Source organism: Manis pentadactyla, chromosome X, assembly GCF_030020395.1.
Source record: "Manis pentadactyla isolate mManPen7 chromosome X, mManPen7.hap1, whole genome shotgun sequence".
NCBI lineage: Eukaryota > Metazoa > Chordata > Mammalia > Pholidota > Manidae > Manis > Manis pentadactyla.
In genome coordinates this window covers 10,185,141-10,211,825 of record NC_080038.1, presented here as the reverse complement: position 1 = coordinate 10,211,825, position 26,685 = coordinate 10,185,141, and the positions used below count along the sequence as shown (strand labels likewise).

At 41.9% G+C, this 26,685-nt stretch overlaps 1 protein-coding gene across 1 annotated transcript in view; it reads left to right on the top strand.

The window, feature by feature from the left end:
• Window positions 1-6,989: 6,989 nt before the first annotated feature.
• ACE2 (angiotensin converting enzyme 2) overlaps window positions 6,990-26,685 on the top strand; it is a 37,068-nt gene continuing 17,372 nt past the window's right edge. Inside the window, exons 1-8 of the mRNA XM_036912921.2 lie at window positions 6,990-7,354; window positions 13,127-13,285; window positions 16,509-16,602; window positions 17,027-17,170; window positions 18,515-18,627; window positions 20,355-20,460; window positions 22,817-22,914; window positions 25,142-25,311. Coding sequence (XP_036768816.2) covers window positions 7,169-7,354; window positions 13,127-13,285; window positions 16,509-16,602; window positions 17,027-17,170; window positions 18,515-18,627; window positions 20,355-20,460; window positions 22,817-22,914; window positions 25,142-25,311 — 1,070 coding nt within the window. The 5' untranslated portion in view covers window positions 6,990-7,168. The remainder of the gene's footprint in view (window positions 7,355-13,126; window positions 13,286-16,508; window positions 16,603-17,026; window positions 17,171-18,514; window positions 18,628-20,354; window positions 20,461-22,816; window positions 22,915-25,141; window positions 25,312-26,685) is intronic.

Below are 26,685 nucleotides of genomic sequence, written 5' to 3'. Positions count from 1 at the left end.
TCAAATCCCAGTTCCACTGCTTTCCAGCTTTGTGATCTTGATTCTGTGCCTCAGTTTCTACATCCAGAAAATGAGGACGGTGCGATTGCTCCCCTCAGAGACTTGTTGTGAGGATGGAATGAGGGGACACACATAAAGCAGTTAGACTCTGCCTGGCACATAATAGACACCCAGCAAAGCTTAGATATTATTATTGTTACTACGAGTAGTAGTTTTAGTTTCTATGATTCAGAGTCTCATCTCCTTCACAAAGCTTACCTGACTCCTCGGGCCCACTCTGACTTCCTATTTCTCTGAAGTCCTGAAAAGTTTTATAATTTTACAAGTCAGAGTTTATTCATATCATCTTTTATCTGTGTCATCTGAGTAAAATTTCCTAACAACACAGGATGTATGAACCAGAGATTATGTGTTCTACATGATTTGCATGCCCTCATTCACCTCATTTATCGGGTAAGTAGTTAACACTGGGCAGGGTGGGGGGTGGGGGTGGGGAGACTATATCCCCCGGGGAAAAACTGGGTAGTAGTTTGGGGAAATATCACTCCTCTCCTATCAAGCCTGTGTCCTCCCTGTTCCCACTCTTACCAGGTTATATCATATATGGTCAGTGGGTAAAGGCATCAGCATGCTATTGATACTAAGATGGAAACTCCCTCCAGACCAAGGCATAATTCAGGAAGCTTTTGAAGTTCTGTTTTCTGTGCCTGAAATTCAAAAAAACCCAAACTCATAGTTGGAGTGAAATCTCTGCAAAAAGTGTCCCCCCAAACAGCCCCTTCTACGGTGGGTAGAACAAGCACTCCCTATACTACCTATACGAAAGACATCCCTCCTACTTCCTTAAGGCAAAGCCAAGTTTAGTTGGATGTCTACCATGCTCCAACATGAATCAGATGTAAACCTTGCTTAGTCAAAGCCAACTATCCTAGTCCCTTGGGGATGGAGGCAGTAACTAGCCTTGGTCAGGCTCCACTGATGGCCCAGACCAGACACATCCCTTAGAAGATGAGGAGAGAAGGGTACAGTGATGGCCCTGCTGGACCTCCAGAGGACAGCTAGTGTTGGACATTTCTAGTTGGATCAGAAAACATGGCTCTTATGCTATGGGATGCATAGCAGGTATGCATGAAGTAGGGATGAAGGTTTATTCTAAAATATTTAGAGCCAATTAGGAAGTATTAATCAAAGTGTAAAAGTCTTGAGTCACCCTCAGACTCTGGCTGAGAGACAGGATCTGGCTCCAAAAGGAGTCTTCTATGTTTTGAATGCCCGTCATTGTTTCAGCCTTGACCTGGACTGGGTCTGAGACACTTGACTTTGACTATTTCTCATGTAAGCTGTGTTCTCTGAATTTGCACCTTACTTCAGCTCAACCATCCTGAGGTGTGTCTACTTTGCTGTGAACCAGTGAAGAAATAAGATGTTCTAGCCAAGTTCATCCAACTTCTTTGATCACTTCCCTGTTCAGTCTGCAGATGCTCCTCTACTGGGGATTATTTCAAATGCCTTTTTCTTTATTTATCCATCCCATTTTCCCTGAAGTGTGGACTAAATAATACTTTCCAGCACACTGAGATCGTGAAGAAGTAAGGTATTTTCCTCTTGGTCTTAATGAAAAGACATATTTGACTAACCATCTCTAGATGATAATGCTCAAACGTACATCTTTCTCCTTGACCTCTCTAACAAAGCGCAGGTTTGTATATCTAACTGCCTTCTTAACAGCCTCACATGGATTTCTAATTGATACCACAAACTCGACTGAACTCCTAGAATCCCTCCAAGCTGTTTTACCTGCAACCTTCCCCACCTCAACTGATGTCAGCCATCCAGATATCCTTCCAGTTGTTCAATCCCCAAACCATGGAGCAATCCCTGACTCTCACTTTCTCTCCCACTTACATCCAGTTCACCAGCAAATCCTGTTAGCTTTACTTTCCAATTGTATTCTAAATGCAGCCATCTTCTCACAAACTCTACAGCTACCAACAAGCCACCATCATCTGTCACCTGGTTATTGCCACAGCCTCCTCACAGATCTCTGCCTGTGGTCTTGCCCCTGTGCAGTCTGTTCTCCAGAGAGCAGGCAGTGATTCTTTTCAAATGTGAGGTCATGCCATGCCAGTGTCAAACTCTACCATGGATTCACTGAGGATAATGGCTCAGGTTTTGCTTCTAAGACCCTGTATATATATATATATATAATATATATATATATATATATATATATATATATATATATATATATACTAGTGACTGCATTGTTAGTTACCCTCTATTTTGGACAGTCAGTGTGTGGAAATAAGTAAGTGGCCAGCACTGTACTATATCATAAATTCAGACCAGGAATAATCACTACAACCTCTCCAGAATCCACAGTTTGTCCTCACAAATTTGAACTCTGTCTTTTGAAAAAATGTATCAGTTTGGTTAAAGAAGATTATCTTTGCTCTATCTGTAGGAAGAAAGGACTGCTATTCAACTAGAAATGTAAACAGGAAAAGCTTTAGCTTTCCTTTGGGCTAAAAAGTCAACTGGTTATTTATTTTCTGAAAGTACTCATAAATTCACTTTGATAAATGTGTGGTCAAAACCAATTGTACTAAACACAAATAATTCTTGGCCATGTGAAGTTTTAAATTTCTCTTTTTATTCATGATATCTATCCTCCCTTATTTCTGTCAGAAGCATTGCTCTATTGGTTTAAGACAAGAAATTGCATGAAACATCCTTTTTTTCCTCTGAAGTTTACCAAAGTTATCCTCTCAACTTGGAGAACTAGAGAACATTTTCACTGTAGCCATTTGGCAAGCTCTCCGTTTATGACTCAGTTGGAAGTATATAAAAAATTGAGCAGTAACAGAGATAAGGATCTCAAAGTCTATGCACTTTACTCAAGCTGAGGGAAGACCCACCCTCAGGCCTGAGGCTATGAAGAGAGAGCTTTCTGATTGAACTCTGTGGTTATCTGGTTTCCTGGTGGGTTTTAGCAGACAGCACATCAGAAACAGGGAGGGGATTTGTGGTGGGCAGAGCTACTAGAGGTACATTCTTCAGGAACTGACATGAATTCAGAACCTGCAGAGACAGTAGAGTTACTAGCAATAAAGCTGTTTGGAGCCATTTAACGTAAAGCCCTGAAGACATTGTCACCTTGTAGCCTAGTCGGTAAGCAATATATAGATGATGACACTGAGGCATCTGACCAAGGAAGACATTTAAAATAATGTTCAGACAACATTCTGATTAGGATGGAATATATTTGAGAAAAATTCCTATCTTAAATGGTTTACAAATGCAAAACTGGAGTAATCAAAGCAGCACATTTCAGCGGTGCTTATGTGGGCCTGCTTATTCTTGGAATTTGACAGTTTTCCTAAGCAGCTACTACAGGCAGTTCTCTCCTTTCCCTCACTTGTCAAAGTTCCCAAATTATTTCCCAGCCCCTCTCATTTTCAGGGGCTTTTATTACTCGGTTCTCAGCATTCTTCTCTGTGTGCTCAGGTATTAATTCGTTTACTACTTACACCGTCTCTATGTAATGGGTATAATAGTACCATTAGCTTTGAAATAAGGAAATTAGGTGCAGGGAGAATATTCTCTGCCTAAAGTCACACAGCTGGTAGGTGGCAGGGCAAATCCATTTTGATAACTGCATCTTTTAAATGATAATCCCGTAACATAGGAGAGCCGTCCATCCTAAGTCTTCTCTTCCTTGTCTGAGCTTGGCTTCAAATGACATTATTTTACACCCATCTACTCCTCTTGTTTATTTTCCTCTGTGCTCTCTAAAATTGTGTCCCTGTGAAATAGGCATGATTTCGTAAATTATTTTGCATCTGAAACTTCTATTAACAAAGTCTAAGATGGTCTAAGATGGATTTACCTTTGGTTGGGCAGCCAAGTGGGATTTACAGCTCGTATTAAGCTTTTATCCGGCCAGCCTGAGTGGGCCGCTCTAATAGGCGCCTGACTGGTCTCCTGCCTCCACCCTGACCCTGTGGTGTCTGTTCTCTAATCAGCAGAGCGGGTCCATTAAAACTTTTGCCAGATGACTCCTGCGCTTGAAGCCCTCCAGTGTCTTCCCACGTTACTCAGAGTAAAAGCCAAAGCCCTGCAATGGTCTGGAAGGCCCTTTGGGGCGGCCCCCATCTTCCTGTCCGTCTTCAGCGCCAACCACTTTCCCCGTGCTCTGGGCTCCAGCCACGAACACCTCTGGTGTTCTTGCCCGCTGCCTGTACCCTTGGTACCTGCTGTTCCCTCTGCCTGGAATGGATTTCCCCAGATCACTGCAGGCTCTCATTCTTTTCTTAGGGTCTTCACTCAAATGTCACCCTCTCATTCCCACGCCGTCATTCACCACCCTCCTTTCCTGCTTATCATGAAGTCATAGCATTTATCACCAGCTCTGGGCTCCCTTCCTCTGCTATACCTCGTATAAGATGACACCCACAGAAACTTTTCCTGTCTTAGTCGTTAGTGCATATCCCATAATGAGAATAGCGCCTGGCATATTGTACGTAGCCAATAAACAATTATTAAATCAAGATTCTTGTTGTTTTGGACCATAACTGTTGTTGATCAGAGGACTGCTTAATCTTCTACTGTATGGTTGTTTTGGGGACATTTAGATCTAGTCCCAGAACTTTACATTTTGTTAATCCCTTATCAAAATGGAAGATACATTGTGTCCTTGTATTTTTTTTTTACTATTTTATTCTTTTATCAGAAAGGAAATGAGGCAGGGAGCATCTGACTTGTTCCTAGTAAATCCCTAGTATATATCTGGGATCAGAGATATATATTTTCCAAGTGCAAACCACACTCCAAAAATTATGTTTTCTAGTTTTGTCAGGTGTCAAGATCAAGCTCTTCCACCTACCACTTACAAAATCCACTCTCCAGCCTTTTTGAAAAATGGAAGAGGTTTCCTGCATCCCCAGTCTCCTAGATTTTTCTGGCTCTCCATTCTTTCTCCAAGACAACCCATTCCTTTAGGCTCATGTTTTTGGGTTGCATTCCCTGGGTCTTTGGTGGATTCCTTCCATTCTCAGAATGGGCTAGGGCGAGCGCTTCTGGGCTGCTCCCAGAACAGTGGCACCTTCTCAGTGGAGAGTGATCAAAAATCCCAACAATCCAGTCACTGCTTGCAGTTGGCCTTCATGAGCTAGTTTTCCTACAGAATTATTGCGGACAAGTCTCCTATTTCCCTCACTTCTGGGAGTGTTTTGGCTTCCAGAATTTTCCTGCCTCCCTGTTACCTCAGGCTCTTTTGTCCATCTATTTTTAGTTTTCAGAGTTCATATCCTGCTTTCTCCATTTCAATTTGATCACATTAATCTGATTTTCTGCCTCAGTGAACTGAAGTTGGACTACTCCCAGTTTTTTTCTCTAAACGCAAGAGCTTCCTTCAAGAAGTGACCTGAGTAGAGCTGGTTTCGGCTTTCATTAAAGCAACATTCCAGCTCTTTGTTCAAAGCCTCCTGCACTGTTGCCTCTTATTCGGAAGCCGGCTGATCTCAGCTTCCCCCAGTGTGGGAGGAGCCTAACTGACAGGGACTGATCCTCTCTGAGTCTTGCTTCCTTTTAACATTCTTTATCATAATTACTTAAATTTATCCATTACTTTATTTCTTAGAAGGATCGTGTTATTTTGACTCACATTGAGGGGAATAAGAACCCACCTCTCTTTGACGTGGCAGGACCAAGCCACCACGTTCACTGAAGGCGCAGGGCCTCCGCTGCCCTTTATCTACACCTTTGCTACCGCTCCGAGACCCGTGACGACCACGGAGAGGCCTGGACTCGGCATGCATTTGTGTCCTGGCTCTACCAGTTACTGGCTAAGTGAGGCAATTTATTTAAGTTCTCTGAGCCTCAGTTTCTTAATCTGTGTAGTGGTGACACAAAATACTTCTAGGTTTGTTGTAATGCTTACATGAGGTATTATAATGCAAATCACTTTGAACAGACACTTCAGATTATTTTCTCCTGTTCTACAATAGTATGTGCAACGTTGGACAGAGGGAAGACGTGGAAACTTTTCTAGAAGGCTTGGTTACTGCCATTTCACCTGGGCCTGGAAGACTTGTTTTTCTGGGTGAAGAAATGATTTCCCTGTGTGACGGTTTCATAATCACTGTCAAGCAGGCCCATGAGCCCTGCCTTTAAAGTGGCTCCTCTCTTTTATGTCACACTCACCCTGGGAGTGAGGACACTGATGTGGCTCCTGAGATTCCACAGGATAAGCACGGAGTTCTCTTTGAATTGTATGTTGCCATGACTCCATTGTTTTAGTCATGATCCCATGACCAGACGTGACATGCACACTCTTTGACTCTCCCATCATGCAGAGGCATTATTAGTTCCTGTGACCTCCAGTGAGTTTGGCACAGGTAAGTGAAAGGGAAGGGCGCGTGGTGAAGTCAGCTATAGAACCGGTGTTTCACATGGCCATCCGAGAAATTGAAAGCAAGCCTTTTAAAGTTTTCCCAAGCCACATGAGGAGAATGAATCTGTGGAGTGGAGGGTTACCTTTTCAGGAAAAAAAATGACCTGCAAAAAGACAAGGACAAAGTCATTTATACAGGGAGGGAAAATTACCCAAATAGAGAGTTTCTCTAAATATGAGATTGGAATAAAAAGAAAGGAGTGATCACCAGCCTTTTTTTTCCCTTTCCCTGCTCCCAATAACTGACTTTTAATGGAATTCTCTGGAAAACATATAAGTACCAACATCACCCCCATGAACCCTAATTCTAGGCTGCTTTTGGTCACTGTAAAATTATAACACCTTCAGTGTATCTTTAACAGCTTTTTAGGAACATATTAACCAAACGTGCAAGTTTTGATCTGGCTATGAAATGCTAGGAGAGCTGTGATTCTCTAGGATTAATGAATAACATTTATTTGTTTATCTGATTTCCTTTAAAAATCATTCTAAGATCCGTGTACATATCTGTCCTGTCCAGGATAAACTTTATATTGGTTCAGCAGATTGTTTACTGTTTTTTCTCCTTCTCCTTCTTCTTCTTTTTTTTTTTTTCCGTCTTCCCTGCTCAGTGCCCAGCCCAAGTTCAAAGGCTGATGAGAGAGAAAAACTCATGAAGAGGTTTTACTCTAGGGAAAGTTGTTCAGTGGATGGGATCTTGGCGCACAGGGAAAGATGTCAGGCTCTTCCTGGCTCCTCCTCAGCCTGGTTGCTGTAACTGCTGCTCAGTCCACCAGTGACGAAGAGGCCAAGACATTTTTGGAGAAGTTTAACTCTGAAGCTGAAGAGCTGTCTTATCAAAGTTCACTTGCTTCTTGGAATTATAACACCAATATTACCGACGAGAATGTCCAAAAGATGGTGAGTTCTTATGGCTGCATAAGGGGATTTGTTGCTGCTTAGATTAGATTACTGTCCATACAACTGAAAAGGGAAATCAGAGAAATGCTCTGAGCTGTGAAGTTGGATGTTTGCTTCAGTATTTCTGATTCTGAAGTCCCGGATGTCTAAACTTAATTGACCCTGCAGTTCATCTGGAAAATTGTTATAAAAAAATTCACTGGTCTCAGCCCAGATTTTTGGAAACCAGTGAACATACTTTAAAGTTGCCACCACAATTCTCATCATAGTTAGGATGTCAAAGCATTTCGTGGAAATGCCATAAATTAATGAGTTAATCATTTCCCCAAGCCTACAGTGTCAACAGGAATATCTAAAATATATTATTTTAGAGAGTCTGAAAAATGCAACTGGTGGCTTAGTGAAAGAGCTAGCTAGTAATTAAGCTAACCATGGGTCGGTGAGGCTGGACTTGGGAATTCCTTCCTTCATTGTCACAGAGCTCTAAGGGACTTCCAAAGGTCACAGGATCCATCCAGAGTCATCCAAGAAAAACCGTAGTTACACCAGTCCTGACAAATCTCAGAAGGCTCTGGGAAAGCAAGATGCTTTGTTTGACAAATGCAAGGATGTAGGAATTTCTTCTCTCACAGATCCTTCAGCAGCAAGTCTCCTCACACATTTAGTGCTGGAAACTGAGCAACATTACTTAAGCAAAGATTTTTGTGCCACTCGCACAGCCTTACATTCCTTCAAAAATACAGTTTGGAAGCTTATTTTCTTCAAATGCTTGGTGGGTGGCATGTTTAAATTAAATTACTGCCCTTCACGGGACAGATCAAACCTGAGACCAACTGCCTCATTTGAAATTCCTGCAAGAGCATGTTTTCAATTTTTCTAAAGCTCAAAGAACTCCAGGAGATTTTGACAGCTCAGAGTTGTCATCAGAGATACTTTGGTCTTACCTCTCTTCATCTATTCATTGTTGTTTTTTCCTCACTTTTTAAAATCTGATCTCTGTTGGAGGGTATCATGTATTTGTTTTCATGCTCAGGCAGACAGTCCCGTAGGCGGGGGTGACGCTGGACCAGCGTCAGGCCCACGAGCTCTGCAGCCAGACTGCCAAGGTGTGAATCTTGGCTCCACCACAGTCTAGCTGGTGAACTAGAGCTCGTTATTGAACCTCTCTGCACCTCAGTGTTTTTGCTTGCAAAAAAGCACATTACACTCATATCTGCCACGTAGGGTCACTGTGAAGGCTGAATTAATGCACAGAACCACCAAACAGTGCTTGATGCTTGTGAGCATGGGAGAATGATGAGATTTTGCTATTGGTGTGAGAGTTATAATCGCTGCAGAGACATGTCACAGTTCTGCTAAGCGCCCAGATGCTGAGAAGGCACGTTCTAGGGTGAGGTGCAGTGCCATTTGTTGAAATTACCTCGGGATCATATGTGCTATCACTTCTGAATTGCACTGGATGATTAGAGCAAAGGCCAGAAACGAAGGGGTATGAATCAGTCACAAAGTGTGGCTCAACTGCAGATAGCACGGGCCCTTTAATGCGAAGTAAAAATACTGGGGTGCAAGAAGCAAGCACTACACCCAGGGAGGCGGCCTGGCTGTCAGCACACGCTGCCCTTCCTGGTGTGTGCCAGGTAACCGGGGTAAAGGGCTTTAGTTTAATTGTGGCTAAATGCTCTGGTAGGCAGCAGTTTTGTGGCAGTTTCAGACCTAGTCAGAGGACATAGGGAACAAGGTGGTGGTTTTCTTTACTTCTACTATTGAGGGCTTTTAACAGCAGTTTTATTGAGATATAATTTACGCACCATAAAATTCATCAATTTAAAGTATACAAGTCAATGCTTTTCAGTATATTTACAGAATTGTACAACCATCTAATTTTAGAGTGTTTTCATCACTCCAAAAAGAAACCGCACGCCCGTTTGCAGTCACTTTTCCTCACGTTTCCCACCCTCCGCAGCCACTAATCTGCTTTCTGTCTCTAGATTTGCCTACTCTGAACATTGTATATAAATGGAATTGAACAATCGGTGGTCTTTTGTAACTGGTTTCTTTCACTTCGCATGTTGTAGCATGTAACATTACTTTGCCCCTTTTTATTGACAAACAGTATTCCTTTACTTTTTATCATGAAAATTTTCAAACAAGTATAAAAGAAGAGACTAGTGTACTGAATCTCCTTATGCCTATCACCCAGCTTCACCAGTTATCAACTCTTGGGCCAATCTTGTTTTATTTTTCTGCCCACCCCACATTTATTGGATTATTTTGAAGGAAATCCCAAATACTATATAGTTTTATGTGTAAATATTTCACCTCGTAGTTCTCACAGTAAGAATTTTTAAAACAAACTTTAATGACAGTACTATGCCAAAGATGTACTAAGAATTCCTCAGTTATCACCAGATGTCTAGTCAGTATTCAAATACACTCTACTGTCTGTCTCTTTTTAAAAACATTTCAGCTGGTTTGTTTGAATCTGGATCTATCAAGGTCCTGTCTTTCTAATTGTTTCGATGAATGTATTTTAAGTCTCTTTTAATTTAGTCCTTCCCTCTTTTCCTTCCTTCCTTCCCTCCCTCTCTCCCTTCCTTACTGCCTGCCTGCCTTCCCTCCCTTTCTTTCTGTTTTCTTTGTAGTTTATTTGTGGAGAATTGACTTGTTGGTCCCATAGAAATTCCCACTTTCTGGATTTGCTGATTGCGCCTCCTTAATATTGCTTCATGTGCCCTTTTGTCCTCTGCATTTCTTGTAAAGGTATGGATCTAGGGCAAAGGTCAGAATACTTTTTTGTGCAAAAAGCCAGAGAGTAAATATTTCAGGCTTTGTGGATCCTAAGGCCTCTGTTCAACTCTACTGTTGTAGCACGAAAGCACCCATAGACAATACATCAGTGGGGGTTCCTTTATTGGACTATGTTCCAATAAAACTTTATTTACCAAAACAGATAGTGGGCAGAGTCCTGATCTACAGACTTGATCAACTCAGGTTTCACATTTGAGTCATGTAAGAGGGGTGGAAATTGAATTTACACTACTAGTACGGTGCCAGAGCAGTGAGCCAAGAAATTAACAAAAAACTAGTTTAGGTCCCTAGAGCTCTGGAAAAAGAATAGCTTGGGATGGAACACTGTGTTTTTATGGGTCAGCATTCAAGGTAGCATAATGTAATTTTTTTGGTGATTGAAAATATAACATGTAGTATGGGAGTATAAATAAAATAAAACAGACACCTTCAGAGTTCCCATATGCAGTATAATAAAAGAAATTCTAAGACTGAGGCCTTTGGGGGACTGTGAGTTGTATCCACATTAGGTTGAGAATAAAATTGTTCCTATAATTTGGTATCAAAGTTTTACCAGAAATTTTGCTTGACAGTAAATCGCCCTGCTTATGAAGAAGGGTAGGGATTTAGAGGTGAGTGGTGGGTTGCATAGATAAGTCTGTGCTCTAGACCAAACTCCTTTTTCCATAGCTCCCTCCTTCCCACTTACTCATGTTAGAAGACTAGAATGTGTCCAACATAATCTATCATTGATGGGTAAGAGCATTAGCTTTTGATGTAAACGTATCTGAGTTGGTGCCCTGGTTTTTCCAATTACTAGCTGTGTGGCATAGGGAAAGTTACTTACCCACTCTGTGCCTCATTTCTCTCATTTGTGAAGTGGAGAAAATCACAACGACCTCACAAGATCATTTGTGAAGACTAATTGAGAAGTAGTTCCTGAGGGGTTTTGTGTGCTCAAAAAGAGAGAAATTATTTTCCATTTTCACTCACGCTACTCTCTTCATCTCTTGTCTGATCCATTGTTGTCATTGCTTGTACCATTTCCATCACGTCACATATCTGCTTATAACCCCTAAGTGACTCTCTATTATTCACAGGATAAAAATACAATTCCTTGGCCTGAAAATGGAATCATGCCTGGAGTCCTGCCTTTGGGATCTGTACTAGGTATCTATTGTGTTAAAAATTACCACAAGCTTAGGAGCTTAGAACAACACACATCTATTATCTCACAGCTTCTGTGGGTTCAGAAGTCCAGGCATAGCTTAGCTAGATCTGCCTCACAGTCTCATAAGGTTGCAGTCAAGGTCCTGACTAGAGCTGTGGTCTCATCTGAAGCTTAGCTGGGGATGAATCCACTTCCAAGCTAATGTGCTTAGTGGCAGCATTCAGATCCTTGTATGCTGCTGGAATGAGGTCCTTAGTTTCTTGCAGGATGTCAGCCAGAGGCCATCCTCAATTCCTCAGCAAGTGGCCCTTTCCACAGGGTAGTACATAACATGGATTTGCTGCATCAAAGTCAGCAAGGAAGATAGGGTCTTCTAGAAAGATAAAAATTACAATCTTATGTAGCATAAACATGTACATCTTGTAGCCTTTGGTATATTCTACTGGTTAGAGTGTGTCCACCCAAGGATCCAGGATCCAGATACTGGAAGTTGATTGCCAGCTCCACTATGTATTTCTCTCAGCCCTTTCATGCATATATGAAAAATGGAGATAGAATGATTTTCTTTCTTACAAGGTTGCTAAGAAGATCAAATGAGGTAAATTATTTTGCAGTGCATTCTACACCCATCTAACTCCTACCTACTTTAACTCCTGCCTGTCTTAGGCCCCACCTTTTCCATGAAGGCTTGGCTGACTCTAGTTGCTGCATGAGCCTCTCTTTTTCTACATCAGGAACTGCTTGGCCCACTCATAGGTTATACACCATTATATGCTCTTATGCTTAATTAATGAAACATTTATGATGCATACCTTATCTATCTGATAAAACTAAGCAACCTAAGGACAAGGGCCTTTTGTCTCTAAATAAAATTCCTAGCTTTTTTGAATGGTTAGGATGTGTCAGGGACTCTGATAAGCATTCTATTGTTGGTTAATTCTTCTCATCCTTACAACACCCTTTGAGGTAAGCCCTATTATTACTCTCATTTTATAGATAAGGTAATTGTGGCTCAGAGAAGCTAAGTAATTTGCCCAAGATCACACAGCTAGTCGAGGTGTCTGACTCCAGGAATGGAGATGTTACTTGTCTCATGTGCTACCTCTTCTATATGGTCTAGAGAAGTACAATATACAGAGTAGTAGCTCATTTCAGTCTGTGATAAATGGAAATGTATTTGTGCATTGAGAGAAGACTGCACTAGAGAAATCTGAAGATGTCCACTTGCCTACTGATGTTCAAGATGGGGAGCAAGTGAGTCCTGGCATCATCACCTGCTTGCTGTTTCTTTTGCTGGTAGAAAAGCACCATGGCTACCAAATTCCAGGCAACCTTCTTTGGTGAACATATTTTAAGATCAGAATCTCTGGTAAGTCATGGCACCATGGAGCTTACTGCAAACTGGTTCTCATTTCTATGGCTCCCGTTACCTCGAAGGAACTGCACTGCCATTAAGCCTCCTCTGAGCTCTACTGGTCTCTGCCTCTAGGGCATTCATCCTTGAAGCTTCAGTCAACTCACGCACATCACAGCACTAAGGCTATAAATTCCCCACAGTGTGAATCATCTGTGAGAATTCACTTCCAGTTCTAGGGACAGGGCCCTTGGGAAGACTTAGGCCCTGGGCCAGAAAGAGAGAGTGACCAAAAGTGACCTGGTCACTCTTAACCTAAGCCTTGACCTTCAGCAAAGTAGAGAACTAAACCACTTAGGAAACATTACATGTTCTACCAGATGTTCTTTGGACCCTATCTTCTGTTCCATCTGTTCAAACAGTGCCATTCCGACTTCAATTTTATTTTTTGTCATTTCAGAATGTTGCTGGGGCCAAATGGTCCACCTTTTATGAAGAACAGTCCAAGATCGCCAAAAATTATCAACTACAAAATATTCAGAATGACACAATCAAGCGTCAATTGCAGGCCCTTCAGCTAAGTGGGTCATCAGCACTCTCAGCAGACAAGAACCAACGAGTATGTGAACATTCTAGCACTTCTCCTAAGAGTTGAAATATTTGGGAAATTTTAAACATTGATATAACCTATGGCTGCTTCCTTTATCTGCAAAGATAGTAATGCTGACTTTAGAAAGAGCTCTGGGCCTAGGTAGGGTGACCACATAATTTATCGTCCAAACTGGAACCCTTCTGAAAGTGAAAGAAGACACTAGTAATAATTATGTTAGGATGTCCATGGAGTTAAACTGGGATAGTCTGGGCACTGTGTTGTAAATGGACACCCAATCAGGGGTCACCTTCCTGAGGACCAGGCAGCCTGAAGAATACACTTAGTCTATGTCAGTGATTCTCAACTGGGGGTATTCTTCCCCCCAGGGAGTTTGACAATGGAGATATTTTGTGTTGTCATAACTGGTGAGGGCAGGGAGTGGAAGCTACTGGCATCTAGTGGGTAGGGGTGATGCTAAACATCCTGCAGTACTCAAGACAGCCCCCCAGTAACAGAGAACTATCTGGTCCAAAATGCCAGCAGTGCTGAGCTTGAAAAGCCCCTTATGCAGTTCAGTCCTTCCCACTTTCATTCCTGACTCTCCTCTGCAAGTGCTTTGACAAGTGTCTAGCAACCTCCGCTCAGAGCGCCCTAAGGATGGGTGATTCACCTCTTGCCAACACATCGCTTCCATGTGAGGGTCTGTCTTTTATGGAAAGATCCTCCCTCCGATAAGCGTTATGTGCTTTACTTCCACTGTGTTTTGCCTCCTGGACCCAAATTGCTCTTTCTTAGAATAGTCTTTAAATAAATGAAGGCAGCTAAATTTTTTTTTCCACTGGTTGAATTTTTTTTCTCTAGGATAAACATCCTTCACTCCATTCACTTTCCCCTATACAGTGATTTCAAGTCCCTTAACCAGTGCTAGTTGCTGTCTTCATTTTGTCAGTGTCCTTGGACCAAACACAGCACTCTGAGTTGATTCTGGTCTGCATGGGGGTGAGCAGGAATAGACATTTCATGCCCTGTGCTCTACATCTAAGATGGTCTAGGACTGTATTAGGTTTTTGTTCGGTTGGTTTTATTTTTTTGACAGTCAGATTCCATGGTTGGCTTATATCAACGTCAGTGTCAATGAAGTCTTCAAATCTCTTGCACCAATGTTGCTATAAAATGCTACCTTTTAAAATTCTATTCTTAGTTTGTCCAAATTGAAGAAAGCCTACACTCACTCCTGTTAAAATGACATCTCTTATCCTATTCCTCTAGCCCACGAGTCAGGAGACTTTTTTCTATAAAAGGAAAGACAGTTAATATTTTAGGTTGTGTGGGCCATACTGTCTCTATCACAATGAGTCAACTCTGCTGTTTTAGCAGGAAATCAGCCATAGCTAATATATAAACAAATGGGTGTGGCTGTGTTCCAATAAAACTTTACAGAAACAGACAGCAGGCAGGATTTGGTCTGCACGTCATAGTTTACAGCCCCTTGATCTAGCCTACTGAAATATCTTTATCTAAAATATTTGGTTATTTAACATCAAAGTCTTCTTTCTCAGTTGCTTGTCCTCTGGAACTTGTAATCTGCATCTATAAAAAGAAAAACTGTGATAAGGACAAAGATGTAACCATATGGCACGTATCTTTCTACAAGTTGATAGTTATCATTCTGCATTCTTTGGTTCTAATTATCTAACTAGTTATTAATACACATTATCTTATGCATTCCATGCTTCCTCATCCTTTATACAAAGACACCATGTAAAACCTTTTGGAGTCTGGACAGCCTGATCTAACCTAGGTGGAATCTCTGCATGGTATTTTTGAGAGATCCCAGATAATTGTAATGAGCAGCCAGGACTGAAAACCACTGAAATGCATGTAGGATCTTGAGGTGTATGGGATGAGGGGAGACTCAAGGATGCAAGAATTCAGTGAAGAGGAAGGAAAGGAGATTGAAAAAGTAGGTAGAGAAAGCCATGTGGAGTTTTGTGCCATAGTAAGGAATTTGGGTTGATTCCTCTGGACTATGGAATCTTGCTGAAGTTTTATGCATGAGATCTATTTCATGTTTTAGGGGAATGACTCTTGTAGCTGAGTGAAAGAGTAGTGGAAGAGGTAGATAGGAGAAGAAACACGACCTTTGTCCAGTAATTCTTAAATCATCTATGGGAGAGAAGCAGTCCTTCCTTTCTTCCTTCTTCCCTCCCCAGCTCCTTTCCTCCCTTTCTCCCTCTCTTTCCTTTCTTCCTCTACTGCCAATCCATCAAAGGTCAATACTTGCTTAAATCATTGACCACACGCTTGCATGTCATGGAAATATCAAATTGTTTTTGAAAGTTTATAAATTTCTTTCCCCTCAGCTCCTGTACTTGTCTCAGAATGTAAGCAAACCATATGCTGACTTGCACTGGTCCGTGGACCACACTTTGAGCAGCACTGCTTTACCCTGTTGCCTTTACCTCCCTTTACCTACAGGGCAGAGTTGACATGCTTCAGTATGGCATGGAAGGTCCCTTGTGATCTGGCTCCTGCTCACCTCTCCAGTCCCACATCGACCTCCTCAACGGCGCCACCACTCCAGGGTCCTTCCCCACGTCGTCACTCCCTGGAAAAGCCTCGTCCTGTCCAGCCTCCTTCTGTCCTTTAGGCTCTGCCTTCTATCTCCCTTCTCTACTTGACCAATTCCTACTTCTCTTCCAAGGCACACCTCTAATGTCCCCTCCTCTTTGAAGCTATTCTTGAATCTCCAGGTTATTAACGTAGCCACTCCCCCCTTAGTGTCACATCACTTTTTGGTGACAGTTGTAATACTTGTCACTCTGTCATATAATTAGAGATTTCATGGCTGCCTTAGTATCGAGTGACTGGGGGGTCCTTGAGGACGGTGACTTGTTCATGTCAGGATAGTCAGAGTGTAGGACATAGGAGATGTTCAGGAAGCGTGCACTTAGCACTGAGGGAGGCAGCAAGAGTGCTTCTCTGTACACATGCAGGTGTGAGACATCCTCAGGATTTTCATAGACCTGAGTATTTCAGTGACTCCACATGTATTTATTATGTGCTATAAATACTGGGAAAATTTAAATGAGATATTCCTGCCCTACATACAGGAAGATACTTGGCAAGGATGTGAACTGCTGTATTTTAAGGCATAAAAAAACTGCATGACCAAAAGGACATCTTTACTTCAGCATTCTCTTTAACATATTTTACATTTTTAATACTGTTTCTTATCTTTAATTTGCAGTTGAACACAATTCTAAATACAATGAGCACCATCTACAGCACCGGGAAAGTCTGTAACCCAGGTAATCCACAGGAGTGCTCATTACTTGAACCAGGTAGGCTATTAATTTTGAACAGTGACTATGAAATTTACTTTCTTATTCCAAGTTTTTAAAATGAGATGGACATGAGATGATGACACTGTGCCTTTCAGATGGATGATCCAAAGATAATAAGATTCCAAATATGTGGTTGAGCACACAGATGAACTTCTAACTTCTGGCAAAATCTCATTGTAAATTCTGTCGCAGTCAAGTAATTTAATCAAGTTAAATGGTTTCAGCAGTTTATTTTCTCAGCAGGAAAATTTTGAAACTATGATAAGGGTGAGGAAACTAATGAATTGTGAGATTTCATTTAATAACTTTATGATCTTCGTGTCTGCCAGTCTTTTAATTCCTTAAAGTTCACGTAATTGTTTGCAAAATAAAAATCTTACAAATGCACACTTCTTTCCCTTTGGATGCTTCACAATAACAGGTCTGGATAACATAATGGAAAGTAGCAAAGACTACAATGAGAGGCTCTGGGCTTGGGAAGGCTGGAGGTCTGAGGTTGGCAAGCAGCTGAGGCCGTTATATGAAGAGTATGTGGTCCTGAAAAATGAGATGGCGAGAGCAAACCGTAAGTTCGCCGGTCTGCAGAGGTCCTGCAGCTCTCCATGGGGCCACGGGGCTATTTCTCATGAATTGCCAAGGCTGCCCTTTGATATAAGGAGTATCCCAAAGTTAATGATCATCTGCTGAACAATCCAGGTTACCTGTCTTAAGAAACTACTAGGGAATAAGGAGAGGTATGCTGACATTCTACAGCTTCCTGAGGGTTCCCAAGGTAGTCTGGGAACTGAGTACGGATTCTGTTTGTTAGACATGATGAGAGACAGAGACACCATCTCTCATCTAAACTCCCATCTGACCACAGTTCTTTCTCATTTGTGTGTTTACCTCAGGGTGCTGTCCCAGAAAGAAAAAAACAAATCAGATTAATGTAGGCAGGAAATCCATTATTTTCTGCATTTCTAAGTATAGCTGGAATCATGTGGTCATAAAAATCTTAATACAGGGAGGAATTTCCATATCTCCTACCTGATTCTCCTGCCTGAATAATGAGGTGAAGCCAGGGGGGTTATGAGTAACTTCATGCTTTGGTGATTCACTGCCTCCTGGGGTTGTGTAAGGAAGAGTTATATTCATCTGCTCTTTGTAAATGTCTTTCCCTGCCTCTTCAGCGCATCTTCTCAAGCCCTAGGCAAGCTGGAGACAGTAGCTTATTGCCATGTCCTTCCATCCAAATATTTATTTCTGTTCTTTTCTTCCTGATCATTCTTTGCCAATGTGCATGTAAAAATAAAAATCATTAAAATGCTTTTTCAAACTTTATTAGCTAATACCCTAATACAAGCTCACGTGTCTTGACGAGCTACTACACGGAGCACACAAAGATGAGCTGGGCCTACGTATAATTCGGAATGGGTCCACTGTGGCCATGTCTAAGATGAATTGGGTTAGATTTAAAAATATGAGGCCAAAATGAAAATTTTTAAATTCAGATGCAATCACATGTTTTAAAGCTAAAGATGCAAAGTGACCTGTGGAGCGAGTAGAGACCGGGACTAGGGGACGAGGTGTGTGCCTCTGCGTTTACCAGTGACTGGCGTGACCTTAGACAAATGATGTCACTATCTAAGAGCAGGCGGTTCATAGTGGCTATTACAATAACGGCAACCTTGGAGAGTTATTGTGCTTATTAGAGATAATGGATTTAAATTTCTGGCACAAGCAAGTGCTTAAGAGACTTTAGCTAGTGCTCTTATTCATTTGCATCCCTTTGAGCTGAAATTTACAAGGGCAATAAAAAGGTGACAGATCTTTGGATGTTTTTGAGCCTCCCAGCAAGGCTAATTCTATGTATTTCGTGCTTTCTCGGTCTCTTTCCCTTATGTTCTGTTCTTCTCCTTTCTCAACACAGATTATGAGGATTACGGGGATTACTGGAGAGGAGATTACGAAACGGAGGGGGCCAATGGCTATAACTATAGCCGCGACCACCTGATTGAAGATGTGGAACATATCTTTACACAGGTAACTGAGGAACGGTCCACAGAGACGGGTGCAGGCAGCGCACGGGAAGAAGAGATGTCACCAAAGGCACTCTGGCATGTTCTTACCACCCTGGTCAGCCTTTCCCAGGTCCCAGAGTCATGAGCTATTAGAGCCTAACAAGATTTTAAAGAGTAATAGGGCAGCTCCTCCAGATGATCAGAACTGCTCTGCTTTCCAACTGGTCAGCCACCGACCAGCAATTAGCAATAGCAGGACTGTCAGAAGGAAAGATTCTAGGAAGGAATGGTCTTTTCGAGTATAGGAGGGGATGGTCTTGGCGAGCGGCCTGGCGCTGGCACTGTCCTCCTTTGTCTACAGGGCCGCAGGCCTTGCCTCCTTCCTCAGGACAACTGTTGGTGTTGTTTCCTTACCTTTGACTCAGGGAGCCTTTACAGGGAGGGGAGAGGCCTCTGAGTAGAAGTGTCCCGCGGACCCCTCTCAGTGTCACCCTCCTCCGTCCTGACCCCCACGTGCCCCCTTTCCCCCGTGCCTTCCCATTTCTCAGGCGAAGCGGCTCTGTCACAGGCATGGTTGCACAGAGCCATCAAAATGGAAGGACAGACAAGCCCCCACAACCGAATTGCACAAAAGATTTAAATAAGTACACCATCAAAGAAATTTTACAAATGGAAAATGAGCAAGTAAAAAGTTATTAGGGAAATGCCAGTTCAAGTCATGATTACAAACCACTACACACCCACAAGAGTGGCTGTGATTTAACAAGACTGATGAGTCCAAGTGGTGGCGAGGTTGTGGAGGTGCCGGAACCCTGACATGCTGCTGACAGAAACGTACTGGGGCACAGCCCCATTGGAAAATGGTTGGGCAGTTTCTGAAAAAGCCAAACACGTGCTTGCCATGTGACTCAGGTATCCCACTCTTAGGCACTTATGTGAAAGAAATGAAAATGTGTATCCATACGAGGACTTGCACACGAATGCTCACAAGAGCATTATTCATGATAACCCCGAACTGGAAACAATCTAGTCTCCCTTCAACAGGCGAGTTTTATCCATGAGATACTAAATGAAGCAAGTTCTGATGTCCCTGCATGAAATGCTGCTCAGCAGTACAAAGGAATGAAGCACCGACACAGGCAGTAAGAGGGATGAACCGGAAAACATGCTAAGTGAAGGAAGCCAGACACAAAATGCCCCGTAGTGTATGATTTCATGTACATGAAATATCCATATAGACAAAAGATAAATGGGAAAAACTGCAGATACAGGAATCAGTTCAGCAATTACCTGGGGCTGGAGGTGGGAGTAGTTTTGACTGCAAATGGGCATAAGGAAATTTCTGGGGTGCTGGAAATGTTCTAAAACTGGGTGGTGATGATGGCTTTACAACAGTATAAATTGACTAAAACTCACGGAACTATACATGTAAAAATGGGGGCATTTTATGGCTTGTAAATGAGCCTTCAACCTAAGAACAAAGGAAGTAGGTAGCATCTGAAAAATGAATATTGTTTGCATCTGCTTATGTTTTGGGCTCTGCATCGTCCAGGTGTGTTTATTGCTTTATGCCATGGAGTAATATCTGGGAAGAGCGAATGCTTCAAACTCTCCAGAATATTTGAGAGGAGAAGAAATGAGAATTTAGGGCAATTCTACTGATATAAAGAAGCTCCTACACTTAGGGCTAGGGATTGGAAACTGGAGTAGGCTACACTTGGTCTTAAACTTTCTTCCTGGGCTCTTCAGATCAAACCATTATACGAACATCTTCATGCTTATGTGAGGGCAAAGCTGATGGACAACTACCCTTCCCATATCAGCCCAACTGGATGCCTTCCTGCCCATTTGCTTGGTAAGAAACTCCACGAATTCTCTGTGTACTTTGCTCTTGGTTTTATTTCCACCAACAAAGTTGTCTTTTGGAGTGAGGCCCAACATAAAACTTTTGAAAAATGCTGTGAACGAAGTTAATTGTAGAAATCACATTTTGAAAGCACTTTCTTCAACAGAAAATCCATTTTAAATCCTTCTCTATTGCATTATTTATTGTATACAGAAGGAGTTATTATGTTGGCGACAATCCAAAGGATAAAGGGGTTATTTAAGATAGCTAGAGAAAGAACTGCAAGTTCAAGTGAGAGTGGAAAGGGGGAAAATAAGCTTTACTATTCAAGTTGGTTAGCTAAGCTCTTGAGGTGCAGTCTGGGATTTTAGCATCATATTGTCAGAGGAAAGAAGCTTGGGAGGCTGGGGGTGGTCAGGGGTGAGGGAAAGGCTTTCTAGAATTAAGATACAGCCTGATTGAAAGCTTCATAAGCTCATTCTAAACTGCCCTGATTACTTTTGCTGGAAAGTGCTTGGTTTGGTACCATGTGAGTAACGAATGAAGTCTTCATCATAAAGCAAGATGCCAGGCTTAGGAGGAGACTCCACCTTCCAAGAACTTTGGATTCTGCCACAGAGCCTTGGCAGACTGTGCAGCACCTGGGGCCCTTTGTTGAACCTCCTAGTTCACCTCTGGAGAGTGGCCATCCTCCCCTCCCCCTCCCCCCGACTCCAGAAGCTGAGGCCAAATAAAATATATGTGTGTGAAAGGTTCATGTCAAGCATACATAGCATTCCTACTACAGTCAATTAAGTTGCTGGTACCTAATTCTTCTCCACAGCCAAGCCTCTCTCTCAGCAAGAGAGAATATGCACAGAGGACCAGTGGGGACTTTTTACTCTAAGGCAATAGGTACATATTCTCTACAATGTTTTTGGCTGGCGCTCTTCAGTAATTCAGTTTCTGCTTAAACCCGTCTGGTGCGCTGTGGCTCTTTCTTCCTTCCAAGACAGAGTAATTTAGTGCTACGTGGCACCAAATTTAAGAAAGTTCTATGTAGAACTGAATCAACACCCCTTCAAGGCCTTCCATTCATTCCACCTAATTCCATGTTATGAGGTTACCCAGAATATGTCCACTCTTCTTCTACAAGACGGCCTTCCAGATATTTGTAAACAACCATTGCATAAGACACAGCATAGTACCTGGCACAAGAGTATGTACTCAGTATATTTTAGTGAGTATTATTACTATCATCATGTATACACTGTTTTCTTTTTTCAAATTTAATATCTTACGTGGATTTTCAACCATTCTTTAACATCTCACTTTTCTAATTCTTCTCCTTTGGACAAGCTATTCTTTGTTGATGTCCTTCAAATATTGTGCTCAGAACTGAACAGTTACTCCCAATGAGGTTTGACCAATGTGGAGTAAAAATGGAACTATAGCTTCCTTTGTTCTAGACACCATCCCTCTATTCATTTACCTTACAGTCACCTTAGTGTTTTAGGAGTCATGTCCCACTGTTTGTTGGGTCCCTTTCAGTCTTCTACATGTGGACTGTGTTTCAGCCTGATGTCACATATCACATATTTTTATAGGGGATAGATTTTTCTTTAAAAATTTGAGCATAGGACTTCACACTTACCTCTACTGTATTTTATCTTTTAAAACTTGAATCCATTGGAGTATTCATGTACTTATGGTACCCCATTCCTTTAGTGCTAGGATTCTGGTCCTGCTAATAGACTGACTTTTTCTAGATCCATCTTCCCTTTTAGGGGCTCTGGCCTTGGAATCCAATTTAACATTTGTTTGAAATGTTTGAAAAAATCACCCAGTTAAGTGTTTTACTATAGTATAGTAATAAAAGTGGAACTTAGTTTCTAGTTAGTAGAGATTCCTGAATGATGTTCCTATATGATCTCTCTTAACCATCTCACTTTCTTAAACTGTTCCCCTTTAGACAAACAATATTAGGGATTACTAATAGCTTAACTTGTAGTATTTTGTCCCATGGATGGTGGATTATATTAATCTGTTTTTAATCTATAATAGCTGTGATGTGCTGTGTATATAATGAACTGTGCCTTTGAATCATAATTTCAAATGACAGAAACTGGGATGATTCCCTAACAAGCGTTGCCTATCCCCATAATCACTTGCCATTATAACCTTTTAGAGGAGAGAGAAAAAGGAGGGAAGATTGAAAATTTAACATAAGAGACAAGAAAAAGAGGTAGTGCGAAGGAGGCAGAAAACTAGATTAAATCTAGAACACTGTACAGTCTGTTTACCCATTTCACCTCATGCCCTGTGTAAAATCATGCCTATGCTTCTGTATCCTGGTCATGTATTAATGAAATCTCTTTTTAAATAGGTGATATGTGGGGTAGATTTTGGACAAATCTGTACCCTTTGACGGTTCCCTTTCGACAGAAACCAAACATAGATGTTACTGATGCAATGGTGAACCAGGTAGGAAAAAGAGGCCTTGACAACCGAATCTAAATCCTCAATTTCATTTCTATTTATGCCATCCTTCTTGTCTTATCTTTTGCATATGAAACCATGTCAATAAAAAAAATTCAAGCTAATTTAAATTTATCCCTTATGTACCTGGCTTTTCATGGGAAAGTACTTTACAATGTCAGTGACGTCAAGCACCTTCTATAACAGATGTGGTATTGATCTTGCTGACAGATTTTAAAGGTGGAGATGACCTGGGTTTTCCATTAAGTGGAAATAGCAACTGGTGGGCATCAATCTTTCCAAAGTTAGTCATTGCTAAGTAATCCACAGTAATCTCTGCAAATAATAAAAAAAGGTGATATCATTAGAAGATTTTTGCTTATTTAAAAAAAGCATTGTTAAAAATACTACAAGAGTCTTTAAAACAATTTTTAAGTCACCTTTTGTTATCTCCTTGGTATAATTGTTTAAATTCTCTGCATTCCCTTCTACTGATGCAGTCATGATTGTATATTTTTCTTTATTCTGCTAATACTCTACATTTCTGGGTAGAATTCATAATCATACTTCTAATGGCTGTATAAAATTTCTTCAGATGGTTGCACCACAGTTTACTTTACTATTTACGCATTGCCGGACTTCTTCTTGTTAACAGTTTTAAATCTGGAAGCAGCAATGCAATGCACATCTTCACATACATAACAGACTCTGGGGAAAAGCCTACAGCAGAATAAAAGCATGAAACTGCGAGGGCCTCTCTCCAAACTCCTGTAGCTGTTGCTGCCCCATTTCGCAGTTGAGCAGCAGCAGAGTTCCACCTTTTTGTAGCCCCTTGGCCAGTCTGCAGCATTTTACACCCACATCTCTCCTAATGCTATCTTTACAACAAACCTGTGGGACCAGGAGGACAGGTATTGTGATAGTTCCATGTTGTAGGTGAGGAAACTGAGGCTCAAGTAAATGATTTGGCCAAAGTCACAGATGGTCAGTGGCAGCTAAGGTTTGAACTCAGAACTACTGGTATTTCCAGTCTGGTTTTTTTATTCATTCAATCTTCATTCAACACATGTTAACTATACTTCCTAGTCTACTCTGTTTTGGTATATGTTCATTCTGCTTAAGAATGCCATGCTCATTAATACCAGTATTGCCTGACAGTAAGCCTCCGAAGGTCAATAATAAAAAAAGAATCCATAGTGTCATATCCTGTTTCATATCTCCGAGGCTGACATAGGAGGAAAACCAGACTCGACTGGTCTTGGAGATCAGAGGAAGTTTTCTGTGTCATGAAAAGTGATTTATGAAGTATCTGCCAATTATGCAGGCTTAGTTTGCCTGATGTGGGCCTTATCTCCAAAGAAGTCTTCTTCAGCTCCAGGAACGCTGGCTCCCAGGCTTTGCTGGATGGCAGACACCTACTTTGGCCCCTCTCCAGTTCCAGGACATTCAGAAAGTTCAGATTCCCACAGACGGAGAAGCCAAGGCCTGATACCCACTGGCTGCTGGGTCACATGTGGGCCCCTTTAGTTCCCAAAGCCCACGACTTCATGTCCACCATTTTGCTTGTGTCTTCCACTGAACCTAATGCCAGGGCCTTGCCCCTTGAAGGAATTCACTCAGTGCCCATTGGCTTGAGTTGAATAGTTTTAGCAAAGAGGTTATGGTTGTTTATATTTATGCTTAGAATACAAAGAGTAAAGACAAAAATCCAGTCTACTGTTAATATTTTTGTGAATTTCCTCATTGTACTCTTATAAGATTATACTATATAAGTGGTTTATATAGTCTGCTTTTTCACTTACTATTGTTATTAAAAACATCAATAAAGATTCTTTATAAATCTCATTTATTTAGATCTTCCATTTCACAATGGCATCATTGTTTATTTAACCATTCTGGTGGTGGTACTACTTTTTTTCCTATTAAAATTCTTCTACATGTTATATACCTTAAATTTACACAATGTTATATGTCAAATGTACTTCAATTTAAAAAAGAGATGGATTATTTTAAATGTAATTCTTTGACCCAGTTTCTGAGAATTTCCTAGGGTAGTTTCCTAGAGATAGTATTACTGAGGCAAAGAGTATAAACACTTTGAAAGCTGTCCATACATGTTGCCAAATTGCCTTCCAGAAAGATTATGCATATATATATATATGTGCATATCTCCAACAGAAAGAATGCTGTTATTTTAATGCTAGAATTTAATGCCGTTCTTTTTTTTTTCCAGACCTGGGATGCAAACAGGATATTCAAGGAGGCTGAGAAGTTCTTTGTATCTGTTGGCCTTCCTAAAATGACTCAGACATTCTGGGAAAACTCCATGCTAACTGAGCCAGGAGATGGCCGGAAAGTAGTCTGCCACCCAACAGCGTGGGATCTGGGGAAGCACGACTTCAGGTACTGAGGTTGACAGTTAAGCAGCTGGTACTAAAATGGGAGACAATAGAGGGCAGGAATGAGGATGAATTTGGATTCCTTCTCTGCTTCTCTGAGCACAGGAGAGATGCATGAACTCTCCTTAAAGAAAGGCTGGGAATCCATGAGAACATATCTAGGCTTTCCCAGGAAAGGGGGGCTGCCAGTGGGCCCTAACCTGAACCTCTAAACAGTTTGCCTCATTTGAAAGAATATGCACCCATTTGAGTTGCATGGCCATTAGTACGGCGGTGCCCATGTTAGGAAAGTTTTGGTGCTAAGATTTATGAAAGATGGACGTATGAATCAGACATCAGTCTTCCCCTCTGTGTTTCCTTCTTTTGAGTGAGACAGGACAGGTGAATAAATCAGCTGGGACAAAAGAGAGAAAACGGTACGTGTCGTAAGAGAAACACAGAGAACACTCTATGGGGAATTGGAAGAGAGCTGACCATACCTGGTAGGATCAGACAGGGCTCTTCAGGTGGCATTTGAATTGAGTTAGAAAGGCAGAAAGGGTTTGGACAGACAGAGCTGGGAGGAGGACACCAGCCAAGAGGAGAGCAGGATCAAGGGCAGAGGCTGGACCCGGTACTGTGTACTCAGAGTCAGCGGTTTAGGCTGGGATAAAGGCTGTGTGAAGAAAGGTCTGGGTGTTACTGCAGAATGAGCACAGGCTTTTGAATTCCAGGTGTGTCACTTGATGACTAGGCAACCTTGGGCAAGGTATTTACCCTTCTTGGGTTTCAGTTTCCTTGTCTGTGAAGTAGAACAGTGATTTCCAGGTTGCAGGCATGTGCGTGTCTTAGGTTGGGTTCCCCAGCTTGAGGTGGAGCTTCTTGTCCAAGCGCTTCATTGAGGGAGCCCTCCAGGCCAAGGGGAGTGCAGGAGAAGGAGGTAAAGAGGTAAGGAGATTCGCCTCAGCCTGATCCCACGGGGCTCTCTGGGGCATGATTTGTACCACAGAGTTGGTCTCACCTTGAGGCGAGAGGCCGGCCTTCCGTTAGTTGGCTGTGGACTGCCCCATAGTGTCGGGGACAGAAGCTCCTGGATGAGGCGCCTCCCATTTGGCCAAAGGCAGCGAAGAGGAGGAAGCAGCTGTTGGCCTTTAACAGCTGTGACTCAGGCAACTGGGAGCCGGTGGATCTGCACGGTAAAGCGTATCTGGGCAGAGCCCCGGCGGTATTGCTAGAGCAGGGGCTGGCAGTCCTTTTCTGTAAAGCGTTAGCTATTCGATAGCTTAGGCTTGTGGGTCTCTGTTCCAACTACTCAGCCCTGCCCTTATGACATGAAACAGCCATAGGCAATACACAAACAAATGGGTGTGGCTGGGTTCCAGTAAAGCCTTGTTCATCC